The sequence below is a fragment of the Dunckerocampus dactyliophorus genome, chromosome 21 (genome assembly GCF_027744805.1).
Source record: "Dunckerocampus dactyliophorus isolate RoL2022-P2 chromosome 21, RoL_Ddac_1.1, whole genome shotgun sequence".
Lineage (NCBI taxonomy): Eukaryota > Metazoa > Chordata > Actinopteri > Syngnathiformes > Syngnathidae > Dunckerocampus > Dunckerocampus dactyliophorus.
In genome coordinates, this window is record NC_072839.1 from 12481021 (window position 1) to 12508179 (window position 27159).

Sequence of the window (27159 nt, forward strand, 5' to 3'; positions counted from 1 at the left end):
TGTCACATAATTAAAACGTGATGAGATTTTTCGTTTGTAGAAAAGCTGCATCGTGAGAACAGGGCAGCCAGAAGCCAGTTAGACTGAACTATGGCATTGCTACTATGAATGGTAATACAGTAACATGGAAGTATACGTAAGTAATATTGGAAGTGCACATTAAGTGCTCTAGGCACACCTTGCAATCCAACCTACCTTGGCGCCAGCGACAGCGAGTGACTGTTTTTTTTTTCCATCAGCATTAAAACAAACTTGTTGATGTGCAAACAGAAGCTGCAGTAATTCTACATTTGATCAACTTTACTTAAGATTTGTCAGATCAGCCCACGTAGATGTTCAGACTTGTCCTCACCCTTAATCACTGAGTGGTTCTACTGACGCTCATTGCATTCGGATTAGCTCCAACTTTCAAGCACCCGCGATCACCGGTCCCGTTTCATAACACATCTCATACACAGAAGAGATCCGTGTTGACAATTTAGCGACATGGTCGCTATATTTAGCAAGCAAAGGTGCAAAAGGTGCACATTTAAGTGTTTCTTGCATCATCCATTTATTTAATAATGAAATACGAGCCATCAAGAAAGGGGAAGTCTGCCGAGCAGGCGAGCTGGAGTGAGCTCCACCTCCGTAACATTGTGCAGTGCATGTCTGAAAGCTGTAAAAAAAAAAACCTCCATAATGCAACTCAGCCCCTGACCAACATCCCCAAGAAGGCAGAGCTTGGACACACTCGCCTTCCTGGCAAAACACACATGGGTGTCCAAAGTGTGGCACAGGGGCCATCTGTAGAACGTGGCTCATTGCAGAAATAAAATAAACAAAAACGCACCCAAGTGAAAAAATAGAGGAAAAAGGCATAATGTAACTAGAAAAAGCTCAAATGTTGATATTAATAACTATTAAAAACACAAAGATTAGTCTTTAAATATATGTATAATTTTTTTTTAATTACAAGTTATTTAAAAATATATATCTAACCATCAAAGGACAGCTGGACAGCCCTGATGTCAAGAGAAAAAGAGTGAGCTGTATTATTATTATTATTATATATTATCATAACAGTGGTTTATTTGGTTTATTTGCATTCTTGAGCCTGAATTTGTGGGACAATAAACATTTTAAAATGCACCATCTTTGTTTTTTTGACTCGGTTGAATTAAAAAAGTTTGTTTGTCCACTCATAGTTTTTCATCGTACTAAAATTAATATTAAAATCTCGCCTCGTCTCGTTCTTGGGGACCCAGTCTCGTGCATCGCCTCGCCCCGTGAGTTAGGTCTCTCGTGACACCCCTAATAAATGGTGAATGTAACAACAAATAGTGACAGTTTGTAATATTTATTCAATTAAAACCTACTGCATGTTTAGAAACTTTGCAGAAAAATAGGAAATAGTAAAAATGGGGCCATACAAATCGAATAATTAATTGTTGTTGATTGTGTTAAGAAACAATTGAAACAAAATGGAGTGCACTTCTTGTTACTCACCAGCAGAGGCGCTGTTAATGCACTAGTTTTTAATCTGAAGAACAGCTCCCATGTCAAAACGTCTTTCTTAACAGAGCAAGGGAGCAACAACAACAACACACCTAGGTACTAATACACTTGTTCCATGCTTGGAATGTGAACTATTTAAACTATTTAAAAAGTTTATTTGGGGGCGTTTCGTGTGTTCCAATTTGCGTCTTGTTTTTCAACACGTCATACATTTATTTCCGGGTTCAGCCTCTATGCTCTTTCTATACATCTGTGCTGCTCCTGCTGCTCCTGCTGTTGTAGGAACTCTGGAAACTTGCGTCAGCCACCGCTGGTTTCTGAGAACAATGAGGGCACAACTTGCATGGAAGTAAACTTTTTGTGTATATATTCTGCGGAGGAAACCTAGCTCTACGTCATCCTGGTGAATGAAAAGAGCCGGCGCGTTTAAATGTTTGAATCTCCAGCCAGTCTTTCTAAGCGGGCAGGTTATTTATCTACTTATCTATCCATCTATCCGCAGGATTGACTTTAACATCCAATGTGCTGCTGACATGAAGGTGTCCGTGTGAATGTCCACGCTGAGCAAAGTGCAAGGTCCTCTCGGAGTACAGATATGAAGTGTGCCTAACTCGAACCGCTGCCTTTTGATAGCTTCCATACGCTTTCTCTTCGTTTGACTCATCGGTTCGTTTTTTGACTTTTTTTTTTGCACCGAGAATGTCTTGCCTTATTCTGGGAGCTATACGAAGGTAAGCGAAGTTTGACTTCATATGTTTATGACATTCCGTGTACCGCTTCTTTTGCAAACATGTGTTTTGATGCATTTTACAACAATTACTGTGTTTTCAGACCGTAAAATGTTACCATGAACGCCTCATTCGCCCCATCATCGTCTCACTGGGCATATTCAATAACTTTCATTTAGATTTCACTGAATGTGAATGTGTGAAATATTGTGCATTTTTAAGTAACACATTTCTATACTGATTTATCTTAAAAAAAGGTATTTAGCGTAATATTTTGTAATATTTTGACCTTATTTACATGAGCAATATGTAAGCCCTTGTCAAAGATCCTCTACGTGACGGGAACACTGATGTTTTTAAGGGCCTACGGGAAAAAATGCATGTCAAAGATTGTTTACATAACTGAAAAACTGCTGTTTTTAAGGACCCACTGCAGAACATTAGTCAAATATCTTCTATATAACAGAAGAACTGCTGTTTTTAAAGGGCATATTGCAAAAACACTAGTCACTACACAGGAGAACACTGCTGTTTTTAGGAATCTGCTGGGAAAACAATTGTCAGAGATCGTCCATGTCAGGAACAGGCTGGTTTGAAGGGCCTACTGAAAAAATGCAGGTCAAAGCTCATTAATACAGAATGAAAGGAAAACTCTGCTGTTTTTAAGGACCTACTGTAAAACACCAGTCGAAGATCCTTTATATAAGAAGAGAACCCTGCTGTTTTTAGGAATCTGCTGGAAAAACACCATAAAAAATCCTCTGTGACAGGTAAATGGTGGTTTTAAGGACGTACTAAAAATTGGTAGTCAAAGATCATTTATACAGTATGACAGCAAAGCTCTGCTGTTTTATGGAGCAACTGCGAAACCGGTTGTCAAAGATCGTCTATATGACAGCACTGTGGTGTTTTTAAAGAAGTGGGCTGCTCTGACGTCATTCCCGGGCCGTATTTCACCCAAGAGCCGCCCGTTGGATAACCCTGCTTTACTGTGAAATTGTGTTTACCCACTCCCCCCCCACACCCTCAAATCTCATACTTCGTTCAATATACTGTAACTCTTAGGTGATTGTTTTGAAGTGTTAATGAAGAAATGTTTTGACATGTACTTGGCAGTGAGCTACAATGCAGCTTGAAACTCGTCAGACCAGCTTTTGGAGAGAAGCTCTTTGAATGCCAAATAACAGCAGTTAGCTACTCCTGTCGAAGGTGACATGAGGACATCTTTACTGTCCTCATTCGTTCTCTTTACCGCTTCCTCTCTTCAAGCTGTGTGATGAAACTAAAGTGCAGGAGTAAATGTGAGCCTTGTTTGTGTGTGTGTGTGTATGTGTGTGTGTGTGTGTGTGTGTTTAATGGCAGGAAACTCCTGATGTTCCTGTGTAATTTTTTTGTTTGCGTTTCTGCATGAGGAGTTGTTGTCGCTCCTTTATTTGAAGTGAAGATCGCGCCCCACTGATCGTGCAGAGTAACCATTGTCTTGCCTGATTTGGCGATGCGTTTAAGGTTGGCGGACGACGAGCTTTAGTTTTTGTCTTTTGGCGGTCTTCCTCACTTGCAGCAGCGCACACACCGACCTCAGTGCTGCGTTCGGATGCTTAAAGATGTGTTCACAGTGACGTAGGTTGACTTCCAAATTGTTCTGACTTCAATGCAAATTCTCCCATTGGAAGTCACGTAAAGTCAATTCATCTGTTTAGTTTATTGAAGAAAATTCACAACGAGATTTTTTGAAATAAAATATAATTTCTTAAAAAAAGTATTAAATATAAAATTAAATGAATAAAATAAAATTAGAATACTTAATATAATATATAACAAACTAAAATAATAAAAAATAATAGAATCATGTATAATAATAATAATAATAATAATATGAATAATATGAATATGAATAACATTAAAAAGCGCAATATATTAAACTGTGCAGAAAAAAACAACTGAATAATTTTTTTACTGAAATTCGTTTTTCTCATAATGTCTGCACTGACATGTGCAGACAATGTCTGTCTATCACGGTGTGTCCCATTTCTGGCTCTATGGTTACCATCACACTCCTTTTTCGAGCTGTTGCTGTTGCTGGTGTGAGCGACCATCTTTTGCATAATAAATAAATAAAATTAGAGACTTAAAAATATACATATAATATAAATATATAATATAAATATACATACAATTCCATTGAAATACTCTATAAGATGTTAATGAACATAATTAACATGATGGCAATTAATATTATTAAAATAAATAATACATACGTTAAAATAATAAGTAGAGATGTCAAATGATTACAAATTGTAATCAGATTAATTCATTTTTTAAATGAATTAATCATGATTAATCACTATTAGCAACTATGTGTGAAATATTATCATTTTTACAGTATTTAACAAAGAGAAAGATAAATGACAGGACAGGATTATATGCTCCAAATGAACTGAATATGCCAATCAAGCTAAAAGAGACCACACAAGCCTAAAAATCTATTTGTCTAACACTAGACTCTTTAATAATAGCAGAACATTTGATCCATCCATTTTCTTTACCGCTTTTCCTCTTTAGGGTCGCGGGGGCATGCTGGAGCCTATCCCAGCTGACTTCTGGCGACAGGCGGGGTACGCCAGCCAATCGCAGGGCACATACAGACAAACAACCATTCACACTCGCATTCATACCTATGGACAATTTAGAGTCACCAATTAACCTAACATGCAAGTTTTTGGATGTGGGAGGAAACCGGAGTACCCGGAGAAAACCCGCGCACGGGGAGAACATGCACACTCCACAAATGCCCAAGGGAGAATCTAACCCAGGTCTTCCCGATCTCCAGACTGTGTTGGCCAACATGCTAACCACTAGACCCACCGTGCGGCCCAGAACATTTGAATCACACTTTAAACCATGTTATTATGAGCGATGAGGAGTTGCGTTCAAAGACATCACGTAATTTAAGGTAAATGTACTTGTTTTCAGTGTATTTCCCAGCATACTCAAATGTAGCGAATTTTACATCTGAATTAAGAGTTACGAAGTGAGTGATAAGACTATCCACTTCATGTTTTTCTTTGTAAAGCCGTTTTTGTGATGTCCGGAGTGTCCCAGAACGCATCTCGCGTTCTTGTAACGAGAATGAGTAAGTGTCGTTCCCAGGATGAGCGGACCGGAGATGTGTGTGTGTGTGAGTTGGGGATACATACAGTATATGGCGCTGGAATTGTACTGCTGTTGGTGTGTTCAGGTCAGAATGAAGTTGGAAAAGAGCGGCAGACTCTGTGGGGACGCTCCACTCTCCTTCCGTCTGCCGTCATAACAGAGAGCCGTGCTTGCTCTGGTGCGCATGCGCTAATTACACAAAAAAAATGTAAAGCAATTAATGAAATAAATTTGTCACTGCCGTTAACGCGTTATTTTTGACAGCCTTAATAATAAGTAGCATTATTTATTATGTAGTATGTAAATCACACCACCAGGACTTTGCTGATTTATAAATACGATGTGGTTAAAATGATAATGAACATGGAGTTTGGCTTGAAGCGTAGTGTATCAACACAGAACAACCTGCAGACAAAACAAGCTTCTCCTTTAGTCTCTCTTTGTTTTGCTGTGCCGGCTTCACGATCAAATGCACACATCAATTTTTAAACAAGCGGCACGTAGCCCGTCACCTGTTCAGAGGTAGTTTGAACCCTGAGGCTGCCGCTGGACTGCCTTTTTCCTTCTGCATCTGCTTTCCCTTTCTCAGCTTCCGCTTTTGTTACGAAATATGTTTACAGCGTATAATATGTTTATGACGTTCCCGAAAGTGCTTGAAGTCAAAACTGTATTTCTGACTGTTGAAATACTATTAGAATATACTTAACAATAATAGTAAACAAATATAAAATTATAATACTGCAAATAAGAATACATTTAATTTGCCTTCTGGGATAAGAATTACAAAAAGAAATTGCAAAAAACAAAAATACCTGTGTTTAGTAAACCACAAAATAAAAACATAATCTGATGGAGTATTAGGGCCACGTTGGGGGGGCGGGGGGAATCAGATTTGGAGAATAAAGTCGTAAATTTATGAGAAAAAACTCATAATGACACAATGATGTGTAATCTTAAGACTTTTTTCTTGTAAATTTACGACTTCATTGTCATATTACAAGGTTTTTCTTGTAAACGTACAACTTTAAATTTACGACTTTTTTCTCGTAATGTTACGACTTTGTTCTTGGAAATTTATGACTTTATTCTCCATGTCAGGTTTTTTTTTTTGACAATGTGGCCCTAATACTTTGTAATTTAAGAAGATTATATAAGGAAACTGAAATTAAAATTGAACTTCCTAGCAACATAAAATGTCTAATAATTTTACTAATAATTTGACTGTAATAATGAATAATAATAATTTTCCTTTTGAATATGAGAAAAATAAAAGATAATAAAAAATCATCATAAAAAAATAAAATTTGACACAGACAATAAAATATATGAGAATTAAAAATTCATAAATTAAATAACATTTACGTTGCCAGCAACAGAAAATGTACACATTATTAATAATACTTATATAATGTATATAATAATAATTCAATATTTTTTTTCCAGTTCTTACAATACAATCAAATATAAAAAAAATATTTCAAATAGTGAGGGGAATAAAAACACAACTGAAAGAAGATTTTACTGGGATTTTTTTTCCTCACGTGTCACTTGTTGCTAGGCAGAATTTGATTGCAGGGGCCCTGACAACTTGGGCTCTGACGCGCCACACCGCAGAGAAAGGACAGGGAGAGTCGGCAGGAGGATGAAAAAATATATATTGTTTTATACACTACTCACAAAAACAGTTGAAATGTAAACTTTGACAGGTCAACTTCATTTGACCTTCTCTTAACTTTTGATGCGTTTTAGGTTGGTGCTAAAATGACAACCGAAAGCCGAATAACCCCAACATTTTGTGAGTAGTGCGTACATATGTACCCTACATTACAAGGATTATAGCACCGATTCATTCATACGCTGACGAGGATCTAGCGTGTGACTGCTGCTCGAATGGAACACTGCGTTGCATCCGTATATATTCTAAAATGGGGGTGGGGAAAAGAATTGATCTTTTAAGGTGTGTGAACCCTGATTCTACTGTATTGCCACATACACGTTTCTTCATGTGGCCCAAAAGCTCAACATGTTTGTGCCGCTGCCAACAGAAAAGTGTCTTGCCCTCTGCATGCGTCATTTATGTGTGGAGTCTGGCACGCTCTGCTGTGTATTCACCACACACACACACACACACACACACACACACACACACACACACACACAGCTTTGGTAGCTTGTTTGCATGTACTTTATTGTTCTACGAGCCTACCAGTGACTTTATTAGCTCAGCCCAGAAGCGTGTTAACTAACATACATATGAATATGTATGCAACTTATTACTTTTTCAATGATTATTCATTTGCTCATTTTTACAGGCATTCATTTAGAATGGCAACAAATACCCCCACAAATATATCTTTATTTTATTTATTTTTGAAGAGTTTGCAAGCAATGCGCCATCTTTTCTCATTCCATCAGATTGGTATGAAGTCCTGCACAATACATAGATTGTCTATTTAACAGATGAGCCACTAGGCAAAGATCGTAACGGGAGTGTTCAAAAATGCAGTGATTGTCGTGCCGTCTAACTCAGATGGAATCAAAGATGAACGACTGGATATGAGTGCTTCTCATTTGATGGCTCTTTTCAGAAAGGGGGCCAGTGTCGGGGTCCGGTCCCTGGCCTCCATCCCCTCGCTGCCCCCTGCGGTGGCAGAGTTTGTCAAGGGTGCGGTGGACGAGTGCAAGCCCAGCGGTGTGCATGTCGTGACGGGGACGCCGGAGGAGACGGCCACCATCCTGGCTGGCCTGGAGAAGGAAGGGATGGTGAAGCGGCTCCCCAAATATGACAACTGGTAATCAGCGTAGATCCCGTCAGTGGTTTTTAGACGTGACGCCACACGGCTCGTTCTCTGTTTTGACAGTTGGCTGGCGCGCACAGACCCGAAGGACGTGGCCCGGGTGGAGAGCAAGACGGTGATCGTGACCAAGAACCAAAGGGACACCATCCCCATCCCTGCTGGAGGGGTGAAGAGCCAACTGGGCAGCTGGATGAGCGAATCGGACTGGCAGAGGGCGAGAGAGGAGCGCTTCCCGGGATGCATGGCAGGCACGTTGGAAAACGCACATCTCCACGCCGTACCAAGACAACCACAGCACTTTTTGTAATAACCCCTTTTGCACAGCTAGAAAAGGCCATTTTCGGTGTCTGTGTCTCTTGCGGCACTGATGTTGCAATATCAACAATGTGAAGCCGGCAATTTTCGGGTTTAGGAGGTAGAATCGGAGCCGCTTGTGTGAAAGTGTTTTGGTAATCTGTGACCGTGTTGCTAGGTTCTGTGTAAAAGGCATCAATCTATTCATGGAACTCAGTATTCATGTTTTTTGTTGTCTTCCTCCACTCTCCAGGGCGCACCATGTACGTCATTCCTTTCAGCATGGGCCCAGTGGGTTCCACTCTTGCCAAATACGGCGTCCAGGTACACATTTTTTGTTTTCAAGCCATAATTGCTGTCAAACAAATAAACATGTTGGCCTCTTTCCTCCAAGGTGACGGACTCGCCATATGTTGTAGCCAGTATGGGCATCATGACCCGTATGGGCACGCCTGTTCTCAGTAAGCTGGCGGAGGGAGTGGAGTTCGTCCGTTGTCAGCACTCTTTAGGACGACCGCTTCCCCTGAAAGGTACACAATCCAACATATCACATATCTGAAGTGTGTATTTTAGGAGATGGTGTGCTCAGTACAGGGATACAAGTGAAGCGTCTTCAGTTGTCACCTTATTTGAATACGTACAGTCTTGATATTTAACTCAGTCAATACCAAAGACGTGTTTACAAGTTTTTATACACCTGAACGCCTGATCCCAACAATGTATTTATTCGTCTTTTACAATTTTTTTTTTGCTCAAGAGGCAATAAGAGGTGAGAGAGCACTTTTAAGCCATAAAAACGGCCAGAAGGTGGCAGGAGTGCATTTGATGAGAGCTCGGCAGGGATCATGTGAACGGACAAATCACACATGACAGGAAGGAGGAAGTGGGAAAGCGTGGAGACGATTACGCGTTGTAGGGAATTTTTAACACGTGTGCACATACAGACTTCAGTTCCAAATGCGAAAATTGTAAATAGTTCATGGTGTTATTAAGTAGTTATTTTGATGTTTTTGTGTTGGTTTTGTTGTGGTATAGTTGTTTTGTAACAATGGCAAAACGCATCAAAAGTTAAGAGAAGGTCAAATGAAGTTGACCTGTCAAAGTTTACATTTCAACTGTTTTTGTGAGTAGTGTATAAAACAATATATTTTTTAATCCTCCTGCCGACTCTCCCTGTCCTTTCTCTGCGGTGTGGCACGTCAGAGCCCAAGTTGTCAGAGCCCCTACAAACAAATTCTGCCTAGCAACAAGTAACACGAGAGGGAAAAAAAATGTGCCGAAATGTTAAATGTGTGTGCTCCATGCAGACATACAAGTGCGATTTCTAAATGTGTGGATTTGTCCTAAGTGGAGTGTTGATATTGAAACTTTTCTACATGTTACAGACAATGCCATGTGAAATATCCATTGATGTACAGTCCTAATATTACATTGAATAGACTTTTGTACATTTATGCTCAACTCCTTTTCCTGGTGTCGTCCCCTCTGCAGCCCCTCTAGTTAACGCATGGCCCTGCAACCCAGACAAGGTGCTGATCTCCCACCTGCCGGACACCAGGCAGATCCTGTCGTTCGGCAGCGGCTACGGAGGAAACTCCTTGCTGGGGAAGAAGTGCTTCGCCCTGCGCATCGCCTCCCGCATTGCCAAGGATGAAGGCTGGCTGGCGGAGCACATGCTGGTCAGGATGGAACCAACCAAACAGGCAAACGGAGGAGCGGGTGACTTTTAAAAAATGTTCCCTCCTCAGATCCTCGGCATCACCAACCCTCAGGGAGTGAAGCGTTACGTTGCGGCGGCGTTCCCTAGCGCCTGCGGGAAAACCAACCTGGCCATGATGAAGCCAGCTCTGCCAGGCTGGAAGGTGGAGTGTGTGGGCGACGACATCGCTTGGATGAAATTCGACGACCAAGGTGAGAAGGCTCGGACCTCTCCACCTGGCGCCTTCATTTCACTTTTTTTTTCTCCTACCGCAGGGAAGCTGAAAGCCATCAACCCCGAGAACGGTTTCTTCGGCGTGGCTCCCGGAACGTCAGACAAGACCAACCCTTACGCCATGAGCACCATCGGCAAAAACACCGTGTTTACCAACGTTGGAGAGACCAGTGATGGAGGTGTGTGGTGGGAGGGGTTGGACCCCCCTGCTCGTAACGTCACTTTGACGGACTGGCACGGCAAACCCTGGAACCAAGGTATCATCGCTCTGCCATTTATTATTTTCAGAACACAAAGTGCAATATTTAGCGTAGAAATAATTGATAACATTGATTTTCATGCATTATCAGAAAAGGGTACTTAGGTCAGGGCATTCCAAAGTGTTACAGCCCACAGCCCTTTCATTATTTCATTATTAAAATACAATTAAGCAAGAAAACTTAATTTATTCCTTCATTTTATTCATTTCTATGCCACATGTACAGAATAAAGTAATAAGATTGAGAGAAAAAAATAGCATTCAATTGAAAAATAAAGGACAAAAGTCATATGAGAAACAAACCAAAGGAATGTGATAATAACGTCAAAATATTATGAATAAAGTCATAAAATGACCAGAAAAAATACACACGAAAGTTGAAACATTAAAAGTAATGTAAGGAGAGATAATACACTTTGTTACCAATAAGACAAAAGCTGAGATGCTTGCGTTTGTTAAAATAAAAAACATGTCGGCATGTCTACATGGGTGGGTTTTAAAAAAAAAAAAAAAAAGGTTGACATATTAAAGGAAAAAGCTATACTATAACAAACGAATAAAGTTGCAATTTTTAAATAATTAAATAGGTAAAAATTGTATTATGACAGTACAGTGAAATTACAATAAAAATTACCAGAAAAAATGTTGAAATTGTTAAAAATAAACAGCAAAAAAATCATACGGATAATACGCTTTGTTACCAGTCGGGATATGACAAATTATCAAGTTGCATTTTAAATTACATTTCTAAAAAGTCAAAATACAGTCATGAAATTATGGGGAAAAAAATCAGCAACAGCAGAAAAGTTAATACGCTTTGTCACCAATTACGTCTACATGGGTTGGTTTAAAAACTTAGGTCCCAAAACGGTCCCCCTCATAAAATTCTAGTCATGTATAAATATTGTTTTGCACTTTCAGCACTTCAGGCCTAACATTGAGACTTTGAACCCCTCTTCAGGGTTTTCTGACAGAATGACGCACATGTGATGTTTGCTTAAGCTCAACGTCCAGTGTTGAAATGACAAACACACTATGGAACATGGGTCCGTAGATTGACCGTTGGTCCCCCACCCCCTGGGGGTAGTGGCCAAAAATCGTAAAGAACAGTTGATTTAGACCAGGGGTGTCCCAAGTGTGGCCCGGGGGCCATTTACAGACTGCAACTTAAAAAAAAAAATTAGACAACAGCGTAATTTAACGGGAATAGAGATAAAATCGTAATAAGACAACAAATTTCACAACGTGAGATGCAAATTTAGGAAAACGTCAAAATGAGAATAAAGACATAGACATCACTTTAAATGTTGGGACAAAAAAAGGCAGCAAAAATGGTACATTTTCAATTTTTTTATGTTTATTTCTTTTTACAAGAATAAACACAAAATATTGAGAATAAAGTCATAATATTAAGAGAAAAAGTAGCGTAAAGTTGATCATGAGTAACAGAATGCTGCAAATTTTGCTGGGAAAAAAAAGTAATGTTGAGAAAAAGCTGATACTTATACGCTTTGTTACCAATAACACAAAAAGCTTAGATGCAGGCTGTTTTCTTTAAAAGAAACGTATCTGCGGGGGTTGGTTTTTTCAGTATGCGACCCTCGGTGGGGAAAAAAAAAAATCCCATTTCCAGCAGCTCTGCAAAAATGTCATAAAAATGAAATAAAATAAAACATGTGGAACAGATTGTGTACTGTACACAAAGAACACCAACTCTCCCAAGTAACTCCCGGGTGTCTCAACAGGAAGTGGCACTCCTTGCGCCCACCCCAACTCCCGCTTCTGTGCGCCGGCTGCTCAGTGCCCCATCATCGACCCGCTATGGGAGAGCGAAGAGGGCGTTCCCATCGACGCCATCATCTTTGGCGGTCGCAGGCCACAAGGTGGGTGCTACTCCTCATTAGTCTTCACGTCCAGTGACACTTCAACCCAAGTATTCCTGACAAAAACTTTCACCCTGATGACAAAAAATGTCTTTCCACTTGAAACATCAATTATAATTTGGGGTTTTAACCTTTTAAAGATGGGATTTTTAGTTTGTACTACATTGACAAAAAAAATCACACTGTCCAAAACTGCCGTTAAGACTATATGGATCGTTCTCCACTTTAAACAAGTCTTTCAAACTTCAGCATAAACTATGATTGATATTGTTACAACACACACCCAGAAAACATTGCCGCATGCTTTGGAGAGGGGAAAAGGTTGCGCCATCCGGTGGACAAATGCAAAATTACAATGTAAAGCTGTCTTGCATATTAACAGCCAGTAGTAATCATTACCCAGTTGTAGGATTCCATTGCTTGCTTAGCTAATATGTGGCATTTGCAAGCAGACATTTTAAATTGTGTGATGAAAATTCTATAAAATGTTTCTATTCATTGAGCACAGTGTAAATGCCACCGCCACGTGTGACTGACTGGAGGCAAGAAACGATACTAGCTGTCAGCACATTCTAATCATTTAAGTGAGCAGTAATTTTGCAAAAAAGTTATCTGATGAGAACAACAATTTTAGTCGCAGAAAGTTGCTTCATTATGAAAAACAAGTTGTAATTTTTTGAAAATGACTGCGGAAATAGTGCATGTGAATAAAGCCATAATTACGAGAAGAAAATTTACAGAAAGGGAAAAAACATCAGGACACCCCTGCTGTAATTGTGCTTTTTTTTTATGTCATCAGGAGTTCCTTTGGTGTACGAGTCGTTCAGCTGGCAGCACGGTGTGTTTGTTGGCGCTGCAATGAGGTCAGAGGCCACAGCAGCTGCTGAGCATAAAGGTACACACAAACTATATACATACTAGATAGATAGATAGATCTATCTAGATAGATATAACTATCTAGATCAGGGAAGGGCAAACTATGGCCCGGGGGCCACATCCGGCCTGCCAAGCATTTGAATGCAGCCCGCCAGTTGCTTCCAAAGTAGCTTTTCACATGAAGCGATCCAGACAACTACCTCACGCACGGTGCCAAACAAACACAAGTAAGAGATGCGTGTCACACAACTTAACCTACCCACTGCACAGTCTGTGAAGTAAAAAAATGAGGGAAATTCATATACTTAATAGTTAATGTTTTAGCGATCATACAGTAGTTCATATTGTATCGCACATCCTTTATTCATGTACATTCTGGGTGTCTTATTTAGTGAAAAAAAAATGTCAAATTTAAATTTGTCGTTTGATATGGTCTGATTTTAAAGTGCTCCTGAAAAAAGGAACACAAGCACATACAAGATTGTATGACACTATAATTCAGGTGGACTAAGGGTAAAATAGAGTACACTAGGTCCCCAACTTACGAACACACTACGAGCGAACACTCGCGGATACAAACACAAGCCGACTGGTCTATATTTTATTTTATTTTGCCTTGTTGTCAGTCGCTTAATCAGTATTTATACTGCTACTGTACATGCTTGACCAGTAGAGGGCACTGTGACACTGCTAATGCAGCCTTAGAGCCTAATGAGACCAACAGAGGAAGAGTTAGACGCTGGGGAGATACAGTGGAAAGCTAAATGGAAAGCTAAATTATATAACCCGGACAGAATGTGTGATTAAAGTTTATGAAGAGTTAATAGGCCTGCTTAATTCTACACCACCAACATAACACTACCTCTTTTAGAAGAGTCTAACGACGACGACGACTTGTCCTTTTTTTCAATATCTCCTCCTCCTCCACCACAACGACGTATGCTCGACCACTCCTCTTCAAAGGTAAATAACATTTATCATTACGTATTATTACATCATTTTTATTATTTTTTTCATTAATTATCCTCGTTTAATATTACTACTGCATCCAAACTCATATTTACATACATACGCATATACTGTATAATTGGTCATATTACCTTTCCCCCTACTTAAGAACGATTCGACATAAAAACGGTCGTCTGGAACCAATTGTGTTCATTAGTTGGGAACTTAGTGTACATGCATCAAATATATAGTCTCGCCCCCCCCGGCTAATTTTGTTAGCTCAATGCGGCGCCCGGGCCAACTGCGGCCCACAGTACGATAGTTTGCGGCCCCCGTCTTAATATGAAAGATTAATATTCGTGTGGCCCGCAAGTTTGATATGAATGACACTTGTCGTGTGCTGAGCTGAACGAACCAATCACGGTGAAGTATATGGCTCTCGAGGCTGGGACCTCGGCTGAACGAACCAATCACGGTGAGGTATATGGCTCTCGAGGGCAGGACATCGGCTGAACGAAACAGTCACGGTGAGGTATATGGCTCTCGAGGGCGGGACCTCGGCCGGGCAGTACGTCCAACGCCTCACCGCCTTGACTTGTTCGCTCGCTCATTCATTCAGTCCTCCACTCAGCTGGGCAGAGGAGAAGCCATGAAGCCGCTGACTCCGCTCGGCGCTGCTGCTTCTCCGCCGATCTTTGCTCAGAAATGAAGGAGACGCTGTGATCCAGCCTATGTCTGTCTGTCGCGATCTCTTTCATGGCCGATGGCGCTCAGAGAGCTGCTGTGTGTTTGTTCATCTCCCAAACTCCGACCTATGTAACAGTGCACTTTTAATTTCTCCTTTTATGTGTAATTACACAAAGATGGCTTTTATTTTGACACACCTTTACAGTACATTACTTCATGGATGTCTTTGGCGCTTCCTGCCCCCCTCCTCCTATCCCCTTTGTTTCCGCTTTTCTTCACTCATATTTCATATTCATATTCCTTCTTCCCTGTTTCTGTAACCCTGGGCAGGAAGGTATGCTTTCTCCATATTCCACTTTTCATAATCTATCATTAATCTCCTTTACATACTGTCATCCGGCCTTTGTACTTTGTACATAATTTCATTTTTTGAACCCCTTTATCACAATACAGTGATAAAAGGGTTGAAAATGAAATCATGTACAAAGTTATAGTTAATTATAATTAATTATAATTACTTTGGTTGATTTATTTTCTTATTCTTAAGTATTTCTTTTCATCTTATTTTCTGTTAAAAAATAAAGATATTCGAAAACATTGGAAAGTTTTTTTTTTATCAGAGCTTTTCTTGTTGAAATCCGGATGCGGCCCAGCCTCACCCAGACTCTGCCTCCAGCGGCCCCCAGGCAAATTGAGTTTGAGACCCATGATCTACAGATAGTTCTATCTGTAGATCTTTCTAGATAGATCTATCGATAGACCTATAGATAGATCGTTCTAGATAGATAGATCTATCTGTAGACCTAGATAGACAGAGAGATAGAACTATCTAGATCGATCTACAGATAGATCGATCTAGATAGATGCATGATATTGTATCGGTAGTGATGACAATACAAGCTGGACATGAAGAAATAGCAAGGAAGCCATTTGTTTTTAGACAAAACAGATTGTGAAAGTACAGGTACTACCCAAAAAATTTGAATATCAAGTAAAAGTTGTTTTATTTTGGCAATTTAACATAAAAGATGAAACCAACTAATTTTATTGAGCCGTTACATGCAAATTGACATTTCTCAAGCAGTTCCTTGTTGTAACTTTGCTGATTAAGATTTTCATCTTCTTAAAACCACAAACCCACAAACTCTGAAAATTAGAATACTGTGAAAAGCTTCAGTTTTGTAGGTTCAAAGAGTCAAATTCTAATCAGGCAAGTAATCTAAAACACCTGCAAAAGGGTCTTGAGCCTTTCAAAAGTCTGTCTTAGGTTGGCTCCGAAGAGTTCAGACATGGGGAAGACTGCTGTTCTGACAGTTGTGCAGAAAACTCTCATTGACTCTCAAGTCAATGAGAATTGAGAGTTGAGAGTAGACAGTCAAGTGGAAGGAAGAAGTGTAGAAGAAAACGGTGTACAAGCAGGAGAGATGACTGCAGGCTGGAGAGGGTGGTCAGGAAAGGGCCATTCAAAAGTGGGGGAACTTCATAAGGAGTGAACCGATGCTGGAGTTGTTGCTTCAAGAGAAACAACACCCAGGCGGATGCTGGACATGGGCTTCAAATGTCGAATTCCTGTTGTCTAAACTCTCCTCAATAGTAATCAACGCCAGAGGCACCTTCCCTGGGCAAGAGAAAAGAAGGACTGGTCTGTTGCCCAGTGGGTAAAAGTCCTCTTTTCTGATTAGAGCAAGTTGTGCACCTCATTTGGCAACAAAGGTCCCAGAGTCTGGAGGAAGACTGGAGAAGAGCACGATAGAAGATGCATGAAGTCCAGTGTTAGGTTTCCCCAGTCTGTGATGACTTGGTCATCCATGTCAGCTGCTGGTGTTGGTAATCTGTGCTTCATGAAGTCAAACATAACCACAGCCGTCTACCAGGACATTTTAGAGCACTTCATGCTTGCTTCAGTAGAACAGCTTTATGGAGATGCAGACTTCATCTTCCAGCAGTGGTAAAAGTACAAAGTCCTGGTTCAACGACCATGGGTTAACATGTTTGATTGGCCTGCAAACTCACCTGACTTGAACCCCATAGAAAATCTGTGGGTGATTGTCAAGAGAAAACTGTACGGGAAGAGACCAAACAATAAAGAACAGCTAAAGCCACAATTGAAGCATGCTGGTCTTCCATAATCCCCGAGATATGCCACAAACTGATAGCATCCATGCCACGCCGGATGAAGGCAGTTATTCGGGCAAAAGGGGCCTCAACCAAGTACTAAATACAGGTGCAAGAGTTTAGCTTTGGAGGCCTCACATTTTTGTATTTAAAACCCTTTTTTACATTGACTTTATGTAATATTCTAATTTTGTGAGTTTTGGATTTTGAGTTTTTTTAAGCTGCAAGACCTGATCAGCAAAATCCATAGAAATAAAAACTTGAAATATATTGATTTGCATATTATTTGATTATATAATATGTCAAATTCACCTTTTAAGTTGAACTGCAGAAATACAACAACCTTTTCAAGATATTCTAATTTTCTGAGTAGTACCTGTAAGTCCCAGTCACATGTTAGACAACCCTGACGGGGATTTGAACCACGATCCCCTGCACCGTAGCCTACGATGCTACCAACTGAGAAAGCCAGCTGGCGGACATGCATGATATTGTATCGGTAGTGATGACAATACGTGCAGGACCTGGAGAAAGCAGGGAAAGCCATTTGTTTTTAGACAAAACAGATTGTGAAAGTGTGAAAGCAAGTCCTAGTCACATGTTAGGCGACCCTGACCAGGATTTGAACTGAGAAAGCCAGCTGGCGAACAAGCATGATATTGTATCGGTAGTGATGACAACGTGCTAGACCTGGAGAAATAGCAAGGAAGCCATTTGTTTTTAGACAAAACAGATTGTGAAAGTGTAAAAGCAAGTCCCAGTCACACGTGAGTAGTGTACTATTGTCGTCATCACTACCGATACAATATCACAAACCTTCGCCCGCTGGCTAACTCACTTGGTAGCACCGAGGGTTACGGTGCAGGGGACCGGGGTTCAAATCCCGGTCAGGGCCGTCTAACATGTGATAGGGAGTTGCTTTCCCAGTTGGCGATCGATGTGGCACAATATATGTAGGGACATCCCTCAACGTTACTTATGGTAACACACGAAGACGACGAAAGGACCCGCCTCCAGGATGATCCAGGGAAAGTTTAATGAAGTGCCTCAGAGATCTGTCCAGCTGGGTGAAGTCAACATAAAAGGAGAAGTAGGCGTATAGGCAAAAAAGAGGGCACCGTGGGCGAAGGCGTGGGGGGGAGGGTCGGGGTGGCGGGAGGGAGGGAGGGAGGGAGGGCGCGGGCGATGGCGTGGGCGTGGGGTGGGTAGGCGTAGGAGTAGCCAGCGGGCCTTTTTATAAGCTCTCTGATTGTACTTAAAAAAAACTTAGCACAAAATTATTGTTCCATTTTTCGCACACCAACTGGGAAAGCAACACCAAGTCAATTATTGAGCTTCCCTGACCGGGATATGAACCCCAATCCCCTGCACCATAGCCTTCGGTGCTACCAGTTGAGTTAGCCAGCTGGCAATCAGGCCTGATATTGCATCGGAGGTGATGACTACCATAAGTGCCGGACCTGAAGAAACAGCAAGGAAGCCATTTGTCTTTTTCTCGACAAAACATGTACATGTAACTGATTCCCAACACTTCCATCACTTGTTGAGCATCCCTGACCGGGATTTGAACCCCGATCCCCTGCACCATAGCCTGCAGTGCTACCAGTTGAGTCAGCCAGCTGGCAATCAGGCATGATATTGCATCGGAGGTGATGACTACCATAACCGGCCCTGAAGAAACAGCAAGGAAGCCATTTGTCTTCTTCTAGACAAAAGATGTACATGTAACTGATTCCCAACGCTTCCATCACTTGTTGATTGTCCCTGACCGGGATTTGAACCCCGATCCCCTGCACCATAGCCTGCAGTGCTACCAGTTGAGTCAGCCAGCTGGCAATCAGGCATGCTATTGCATCGGAGGTGATGACTACCATAACCGGCCCTGAAGAAACAGCAAGGAAGCCATTTGTCTTCTTCTAGACAAAAGATGTACATGTAACTGATTCCCAATGCTTCCATCACTTGTTGATCGTCCCTGACCGGGATTTGAACCCCGATCCCCTGCACCATAGCCTGCAGTGCTACCAGTTGAGTCAGCCAGCTGGCAATCAGGCATGCTATTGCATCGGAGGTGATGACTACCATAACCGGCCCTGAAGAAACAGCAAGGAAGCCATTTGTCTTCTTCTAGACAAAAGATGTACATGTAACTGATTCCCAATGCTTCCATCACTTGTTGATCGTCCCTGACCGGGATTTGAACCCCGATCCTCTGCACCATAGCCTGCAGTGCTACCAGTTGAGTCAGCCAGCTGGCAATCAGGCATGATATTGCATCGGAGGTGATGACTACCATAAGTGCCGGCCCTGAAGAAAAGGCAAGGAAGCCATTTGTCTTTTTCTAGACAAAAGATGTACATGTAACTGTTGAGTCAGCCAGCTGGCAATCAGGTATGATATTGCATAGTCCCAGTCACATGTTAGGCGACCCTGACTGGGATTTAAACACCGATCCGCTGCACCATAGCCTGCGACGCTACCAACTAAGAAATCCAGCTGGCAAACATGCATGATATTGTATCGGTAGTGATGACAATATGTGCTGGACATGGAGAAAACAGGGCAAGCCATTTGTTTTTAGACAAAACAGATGGCCAACTGTGAAAGCAAGACCCTGTCATATGTTAGGCAACCCTGACTGGGATTTGAACACCGATCCTCTGCGCCATAGCCTGCGACGCTACCAACTGAGAAAGCCAGCTGGCAAACATGCATGATATTGTACCGGTAGTGATGACAATACGTGCAGGACCTGGAGAAAGCAGGGCAAGCCATTTGTTTTTAGACAAAACAAATTGTGAAAGTGTGAAAGCAAGTCTCAGTCACATGTTAGACAACCCTGACTGGGATTTGAACCTCGATCCCCTGCACTATAGCCTGCGATGCTACCAACTGAGAAAGCCAGCTGGTGAACATGCATGATATTGTATCGGTAGTGGTGACAATATGTGCTAGACATAGCAAAATAGCAAGGAAGGCATTTGTTTTTACACCCGCTTGTTGAGCTTCCCTGACCAGGATTTGAACCCCAATCCCCTGCACCATAGCCTGCAGTGCTACCAGTTGAGTCAGCCAGCTGGCAATCAGGTATGATATTGCATAGTCCCAGTCACATGTTAGGCGACCCTGACTGGGATTTAAACACCGATCCGCTGCACCATAGCCTGCGACGCTACCAACTGAGAAATCCAGCTGGCAAACATGCATGATATTGTATCGGTAGTGATGACAATATGTGCTGGACATGGAGAAAACAGGGCAAGCCATTTGTTTTTAGACAAAACAGATGGCCAACTGTGAAAGCAAGACCCTGTCATATGTTAGGCAACCCTGACTGGGATTTGAACACCGATCCTCTGCGCCATAGCCTGCGACGCTACCAACTGAGAAAGCCAGCTGGCAAACATGCATGATATTGTACCGGTAGTGATGACAATACGTGCAGGACCTGGAGAAAGCAGGGCAAGCCATTTGTTTTTAGACAAAACAAATTGTGAAAGTGTGAAAGCAAGTCTCAGTCACATGTTAGACAACCCTGACTGGGATTTGAACCTCGATCCCCTGCACTATAGCCTGCGATGCTACCAACTGAGAAAGCCAGCTGGTGAACATGCATGATATTGTATCGGTAGTGGTGACAATATGTGCTAGACATAGCAAAATAGCAAGGAAGGCATTTGTTTTTACACAAAAGAGATTGCGAAAGTGTGATAGCACGTCCCAGTCACATGTTAGGCGAGCCTGACGGGGATTTGAACCACGATCCCCTGCACCATAGCCTGCGATGCTACCAACTGAGAAAGCCAGCTGGCAAACATCCATGATATTGTATCGGAGGTGATGACTACCATAACCGGCCCTGAAGAAAAGGCAAGGAAGCCATTTGTCTTTTTCTACCAACTGAGAAAGCCAGCTGGCGAACATGCATCATATTGTATCGGTAGTGGTGACAATATGTGCTGGACATGCAAAATAGCAAGGAAGCCATTTGTTTTTACACAAAACAGATTGTGAAAGCAAGACCCAGTCACATGTTAGGCGAGCCTGACGGGGATTTGAACCTCGATCCCCTGCACCATAGCCTGCGATGCTGCCAACTGAGAAAGCCAGGTGGCAAACATCCATGATATTGTATCGGTAGTGATGACAATACGTGCTGGACCTGGAGAAAGCAGTGCAAGCCATTTGTTTTTAGAGAAAACAGATTGTGAAAGCAAGTCGCAGTCATATGTTAGACAACCCTGACTGGGATTTGAACTCCGATCCCCTGCACCATAGCCTGCAATGCTACCAATTGAGAAAGCCAGCTGGCGAACATGCATGATATTGTATTGTCATCACTACATATGTATGCATACATATGCTGGAGGTCATTTTGTAGGGCTCTGGCAGTGCTCATCCTGTTCCTCCTTGCACAAAGGAGCAGATATCAATCCTGCTGAGGGTTGAAGGGCCTTCTACAGCCCTTTCCAGCTCTCCTGGAGTAACCTGTCTCCTGGAATCTCCTCCATGCGTCCAGGTACCGCAGTGATGCCCTGGTCCAGATCCAGGATGAGATCCCCCAGACACCATCCGTAGTCTCATTAGGAGCATGCCCCGATGTTGTCAGGCATGCGTACAAGCACGTGGGGGCCACACAAACTACTGAGAATCATTGAGTTGCTACAATGACATTTTAGCAAAATGGACCAGTGTGTTGCATCACCCCACTTTCATTTTTGGGGTGTCTTTGATTTGCCCCCTCTATAGGGTGACCATTTTCATTTCTATTAACTTATGTGGCATCATTTTGTTACTAATACATCACCCAATTAATATTCAAGATCATTTTTCTCCCAGTTTAGATCTGATGTGTTTTTGAAGTGTTCCTCTAATTTTTTTGAGCAGTGTATATATATATATATATATATATATATATACATACATACATACATATACAAGTATATATATATATATATATATATATACATATACATACATATATACATATACATATATATATAAACACACACACACACACACACATATATATATGTCTACATATACAGTCAAACTTGTATATAGCGGCCACCAGAGGGAGTCTGCAAAAGTGGCCGCTATAGACAAGTGGCCTCTATAGACAGGTTGACGTCCAGTTTGAATGTTGACCAGTAGAGGGGAAAAAAGAAAAAAAAGGAAAAATAATGTTGACCAGTAGAGGGCACTGCAGACTGCGGATAAAAGTTGTACAGCACTACTAGGCTTGTTATCATGGTTCATGGCTTTAATTCATCCTGAACATGCATATGAGTCAAACAGTAGCACATCACATAGTACAAGTGACAATTTTGCATGTCCAAAAAGGAGTCGGAAGAAGCAAAGCTTATTTAATCCTACCCCTCATCAGTTTCACATCAGTTGCAATCCATTTATTCACCTCTTGTTCTTCCAAGTGTACTTTGTAGGTCTACATGACAATTTAGTGCAATCATAGCCAAGGTTTTTACTTACTAAAAGGAAGCTAGAGGCTTAATAACTGATAGAATATATCCTCGACCCACAGAACAAAGCTGTGCTAGTAATGTCTTACGCTTGTTTTTAATATTTTACTTTTTATACGGCAGAGTGTCATTACAGCTTTAGTTCATCAGGAAGTGACCCACAACAAGCGGCATTACAGTATTGACCAGTGCACACAAGGAAATAAACGGTGTCATTTCTTACAGGCATTGGCTGGACAGCTATGTAGTGGGGCTTGTTTAACCTTTGCCTTGTGGGCAAGCAGGAAGGAGAGACGATGCTGAGAGATGTGTGTGTGTTCTGAGCTGCTGTCTGGTGGCCGCGTTCAATAAATAAAGTTGGCAGAAGAAACAGGAGAAGTTTCCTTCTTTGCTTCGGAGCTGAATAACACTGACAAGTTAACGGACTAGTAGCGAACGGAAAAGACGGCTTTTTTTGTGTCGAATACAGAAGATGAGGACTTTGATGGATTTGTGGATGAGGATTGATGAAAAATAACGTGAGTACATTCTAAAATACTTCAATTAAGTACAACCGAACTCAGTTTTGCTCCCGCCGCCACATGCATGCTAGCGTATGTTTTTTTTTTTGTTGTAGTGTCACTGGGAGCACGTCCTGTTCCCAGCCTACTTTGCGGTAATGTTTTGGTGCAAATGCTCTTAAAGTTACATGTTTGACCAGGAAATGGCAAGCTCAAAAGAAGACGGCTTTTTTATGTGGAACAACTGACAGTTTGTGTGGATCTTGTGAATGATTGTGACTGAGCTAGGACTCATTAAAGTCTACACACGACGGCTTCATTGACTGAAAAACGAAACTTTTTCGTGCATGAAGCTTCTACTTGAGATGGTAATTTGGCCGCGATATGCAGTCAGATATTGGCCAAGGGAGACAAAATGAGTGGCCGCTGGCTGCGTTAGACAGGTGACTGCTATACACAGGGTCTATAACATGTAAATTTGCTGCGGGGGATTTTGCAGTGGCTGCTATAGGCAGGTGGCTGTTCTATAAAGGTGGTCGCTAAGACAGGTTTGACTGTACATATCTACATATACATCTTTTTTTTTTGGTTGCAATCTTAAGCCAAAGCCAAGACTTTGCGGATGTTCCTTCCAGGCAAGGTGATCATGCACGACCCCTTCGCCATGCGGCCCTTCTTCGGCTACAACTTCGGCGACTACCTCTCTCACTGGCTGAGCATGGAGACACGAAAGGCTCCCACTCACCTGCCCAAGATCTTCCACGTCAACTGGTTCCGCAAGGACCCGACCAGCGGAGCCTTCCTCTGGCCGGGCTTCGGCGAGAACGCCCGCGTGCTGGAGTGGATCTTCAAGCGCTGCGGCCGAGGGCGGGAGGACCAGGCCGCCAAGAAGAGCGCCATCGGCTGGCTGCCGGAGGACGGCGCCATCAACACAGAGGGCCTGGGCGGCAGCGTGGACATGGGTGCCCTGTTTGACGTGCCCCTGGATTTCTGGCAGAACGAGACCAAGGAGCTGAGGGCGTACTTCAGCCAGCAGGTGGGGGCTGACCTTCCTGATAAGGTGGAGGCTGAGCTGAAGGCTCTGGAGGACAGGGTGCACAACTAATAGCCTGCATGACACAGCCACTGGGTGACTTCACACACACACACACACACACACACACACACACCTTTTATTCTTTTTTACATCTAACACTGCACATCAGCCACCATCAAGGGCCACAACAGGGATGCCACAACAGGGATGTCCAAACTTTGACCACCGAGGGCCGCTGTACACTGAAAAATTCAAGAATGTGGCCACCATTTTTATATTTTTAATTTGTACTTTTGAATAAGTATATTTGTGTTGTAGGTGAAGCGCGTTTCAACCATTTTTTTTTGGGGGGGGGGGGGGGGGGGGTGTTTGGTCAGTTTTCTAACTAATTCAGTGACAAATGGCCTGTTGGCTGCACTTTGGACACCACTGCCATTCAGTTAGAAATATAATGTATATCCATAAATCTCAACAAATTATATAAAAAAAAAATAAAATCTAAAATGATAAAATTCTCACAAATCTACACAAAGAATCATCCCAAATTTAAAGAAAATTTCAACATAAATCTACACAAATGATAAAAAAATTGTGAAAATTATGTCAACCTAAAGCGAAACAATTATATAAACAATTCTTAAAACTACAATTATTTAAACAAATTTAAAAAATGATTAAAACTAAAATTACATGAATCTAAAATAGTATAAAAAAATGATCAAAACAATCCAATTTATATAAAATAATGTAATATTCATCCACCAAATGTGAGCATGACCATCTTAGTAAAGAGATACATGCATGTGTACCTCACATTACACAATGGTGTCCAAAGTTGTGGCCTGGGGGCCACGAGCCGACTATCTTTTTTCTTAGCCCACGGCACTTTGCGAAATTAACTACAAAAAAAAAAAAATCAGGAAAAAGGCCTCATGCATTACCAGACTACCAGACTATCAGCTATACCACAAAGCTGACACATCTTTCAATGTACAACAGTTTTTAGCGTTTTCTTTTTGTTACTAAACGCTACGTGTTGATTTTTCCGTATGCGCACAGGTGGAAACAAGTTAGCACACTCCTGGCCGAGTAGCAATGCCTTTGTAACAGTGTGTGCGTGCGTGAAAACCCACCCACCCAGTGGCTGCCACCATCACGTCAGGAGTATGAGACAGGAAAAGCTAAAATCAACAATGCAATACCTCCCTTGTGTACTTGATGGCAATTCCAACATGGCTGCTAATGTTTACAAGCTATAACCCAAAGAACATCTGCGCCATTTCTAATCGTTTTTAACGCCTAAGCAGGCATTTAGGTCCAAATAGTTTTCATCCACTACAGGACAGCAGCAACGTCAAAGTCTTTGTCTTTTTAAGTAATTTCAGGTGATGTTTCTATGCAAAAATGTTGGACCAAAAAGTGTTTTTTCAGGTATTTGTAACTTTTTACAAATTTTTTTAATTCCAGTGCAATGAATGAATGAATAACTTAAAGTGCCTCTTAACAACTTGTTCATGCAAAAGAAATGGGTCACACAATAAAAAAAAAAAATGTCGGTGGGTGCGGGATTCTTTTTAGGCCTCCCAACAGTAATGTGTCCACGTTGTGTGAGAGAGAAGAGTGGCTTTTTGAGACAAAACCTTGTACCACTTGTTAAAAATAAAAACAAGCTTCACTACACATCTTAAAACGAAATCTGCCAACTGTTGTCAGCTGTAGACGTGGACATGCCTGTACTTCGCCACTTCTAACTGGTGATGTGCGGAGCCATACTGACATAGCGATACTACCAGCTCTCCATGCTCTGAAATCCATTCTCCAATCAAAAGCTCGATACTGTTTTTTTACATTAGAGCCCTCTAGACATGAAATAGCACCCCTATAGTCACCTTTACACTTGTATTATCCATATAGGATAGAAAATACGCCATTTATGACCTGCATAAGACATAATATGGCTAGCAGGCTAGCATTGGAGGAGTCGCATCATCACAGTCCTTCCTGCGGAGGCTATTCAACGTAACATTACTGACACCCAGTGACCAATGTGGAATACTACATATCAACGTTCTTTAAGACATTTTTATGCTTGAAAATGGCCAGTTTAGGGCTAAAATTGAAAATGACCTTTTTGACCAATAGGTCATAAGTCAACCACAAAAACAGTGCTGATTTATTCATCTATTTTTCTGCAAACCCATGAGAGTGAAACCACAAAGCGCCAAGTGATGAGGGACGGACTGTTGTATCATTTTCGCTTTTTCTCTTCACATCCTGCTGTTTTTATCTTTCATTCATTTATGTTTGGTTTTCATTGAATTTCTATGTTGTACCGAGGGCCACATTTAGGACACCCCCGGTCTAGAGTGTGGCATTCACAGCAGACCTGTCAACATTTCAAAATACGGGACATTTTCGTGGGAATGCGTATTGCTGTGGCTCAAGCGTGGATTTAAAAAAAAGAAAAAAATAAAGTTGAAATACAGGAAAACGGGGCAAAATGTTAAGGCATCCCGGGAAAATCTCTCCAAATAACCTGACCCTTTTGTTTAACCTGTGACCTTCGTGCTACGCTAGCCGTGCTAACATCTTTTCCCTGAGATGTATAGATTTTTAAAATAGTTTTTTCTTTATTTCTACCCGTTTTACTCTTGCTGTGCTGCTGTTACTAGTACTACTGGGGTCTTGTATGTGGATGGCACATCCACTGCGCTGCCAACCAACCAGACAGATTCAGTTGGCGCTGGGAGCAGCGTTGGGCTCCACGGGCAGGTGGATCTGTGCCAACGCCGTGTCCTCCTGCTGACCGCCGTGGTCCTCTGCGTGGATGGCAGGTGTGCGCTGGCTGCTGTCCAGCCCGTCAAAGTGGACGCCATCCACACTGAATGAAACCAAGGTCAGGTTGGCTGCGGGCGTCGGACGCTGCAACTGATGAGAAACAGGGATGAGTATTACATCACGTCGACTTCATT

The 27159-nt window shown here is 41.8% G+C and overlaps 2 protein-coding genes and 1 long non-coding RNA gene across 4 annotated transcripts in view; 2 read left to right on the plus strand and 1 right to left on the minus strand.

Annotated features, from left to right (window-relative positions):
• The first annotated feature begins 1781 nt into the window (after window positions 1-1781).
• Window positions 1782-24465, plus strand: pck2 (phosphoenolpyruvate carboxykinase 2 (mitochondrial)). 2 transcript variants are annotated; one of them, XM_054766114.1, is made up of 12 exons: window positions 1782-2228; window positions 7967-8170; window positions 8240-8424; window positions 8724-8794; window positions 8865-9000; window positions 9962-10149; window positions 10219-10381; window positions 10445-10660; window positions 12408-12545; window positions 13345-13440; window positions 14293-14384; window positions 23787-23923. In XM_054766114.1, the coding sequence occupies exons 1-12, from the start codon at window positions 2197-2199 to the stop codon at window positions 23793-23795; spliced, it is 1530 nt and encodes a 509-aa protein (XP_054622089.1). In that variant the 5' UTR covers window positions 1782-2196; the 3' UTR covers window positions 23796-23923. The 2 variants fall into 2 exon arrangements, with proteins under 2 accessions (XP_054622089.1, XP_054622088.1); XM_054766113.1 differs by lacking the exon at window positions 14293-14384 and having other exon boundaries at window positions 1783-2228; window positions 23787-24465.
• LOC129174286 (uncharacterized) lies at window positions 14391-18255 on the plus strand. The gene is made up of 2 exons (XR_008567394.1): window positions 14391-14849; window positions 14902-18255. It is a non-coding gene; the product is annotated as an uncharacterized LOC129174286 (long non-coding RNA).
• Window positions 22513-27159, minus strand: part of LOC129174285 (protein disulfide-isomerase TMX3-like) — a 145491-nt gene continuing 140844 nt past the window's right edge. Inside the window, exon 17 of the mRNA XM_054766116.1 lies at window positions 22513-27115. Coding sequence (XP_054622091.1) covers window positions 27048-27115 — 68 coding nt within the window. The 3' untranslated portion in view covers window positions 22513-27047. The remainder of the gene's footprint in view (window positions 27116-27159) is intronic.

Excerpts from the sequence above, each read along its gene's own strand:
- pck2 (XM_054766113.1), top strand. The coding sequence starts at position 2,197 with ATGTCTTGCCTTATTCTGGGAGCTATACGAAG. Across the intron at positions 9,001-9,961 it reads ACGACCGCTTCCCCTGAAAG|CCCCTCTAGTTAACGCATGG; the intron begins GTACACAATCCA and ends TCCCCTCTGCAG. Across the intron at positions 10,150-10,218 it reads GGCTGGCGGAGCACATGCTG|ATCCTCGGCATCACCAACCC; the intron begins GTCAGGATGGAA and ends TTCCCTCCTCAG.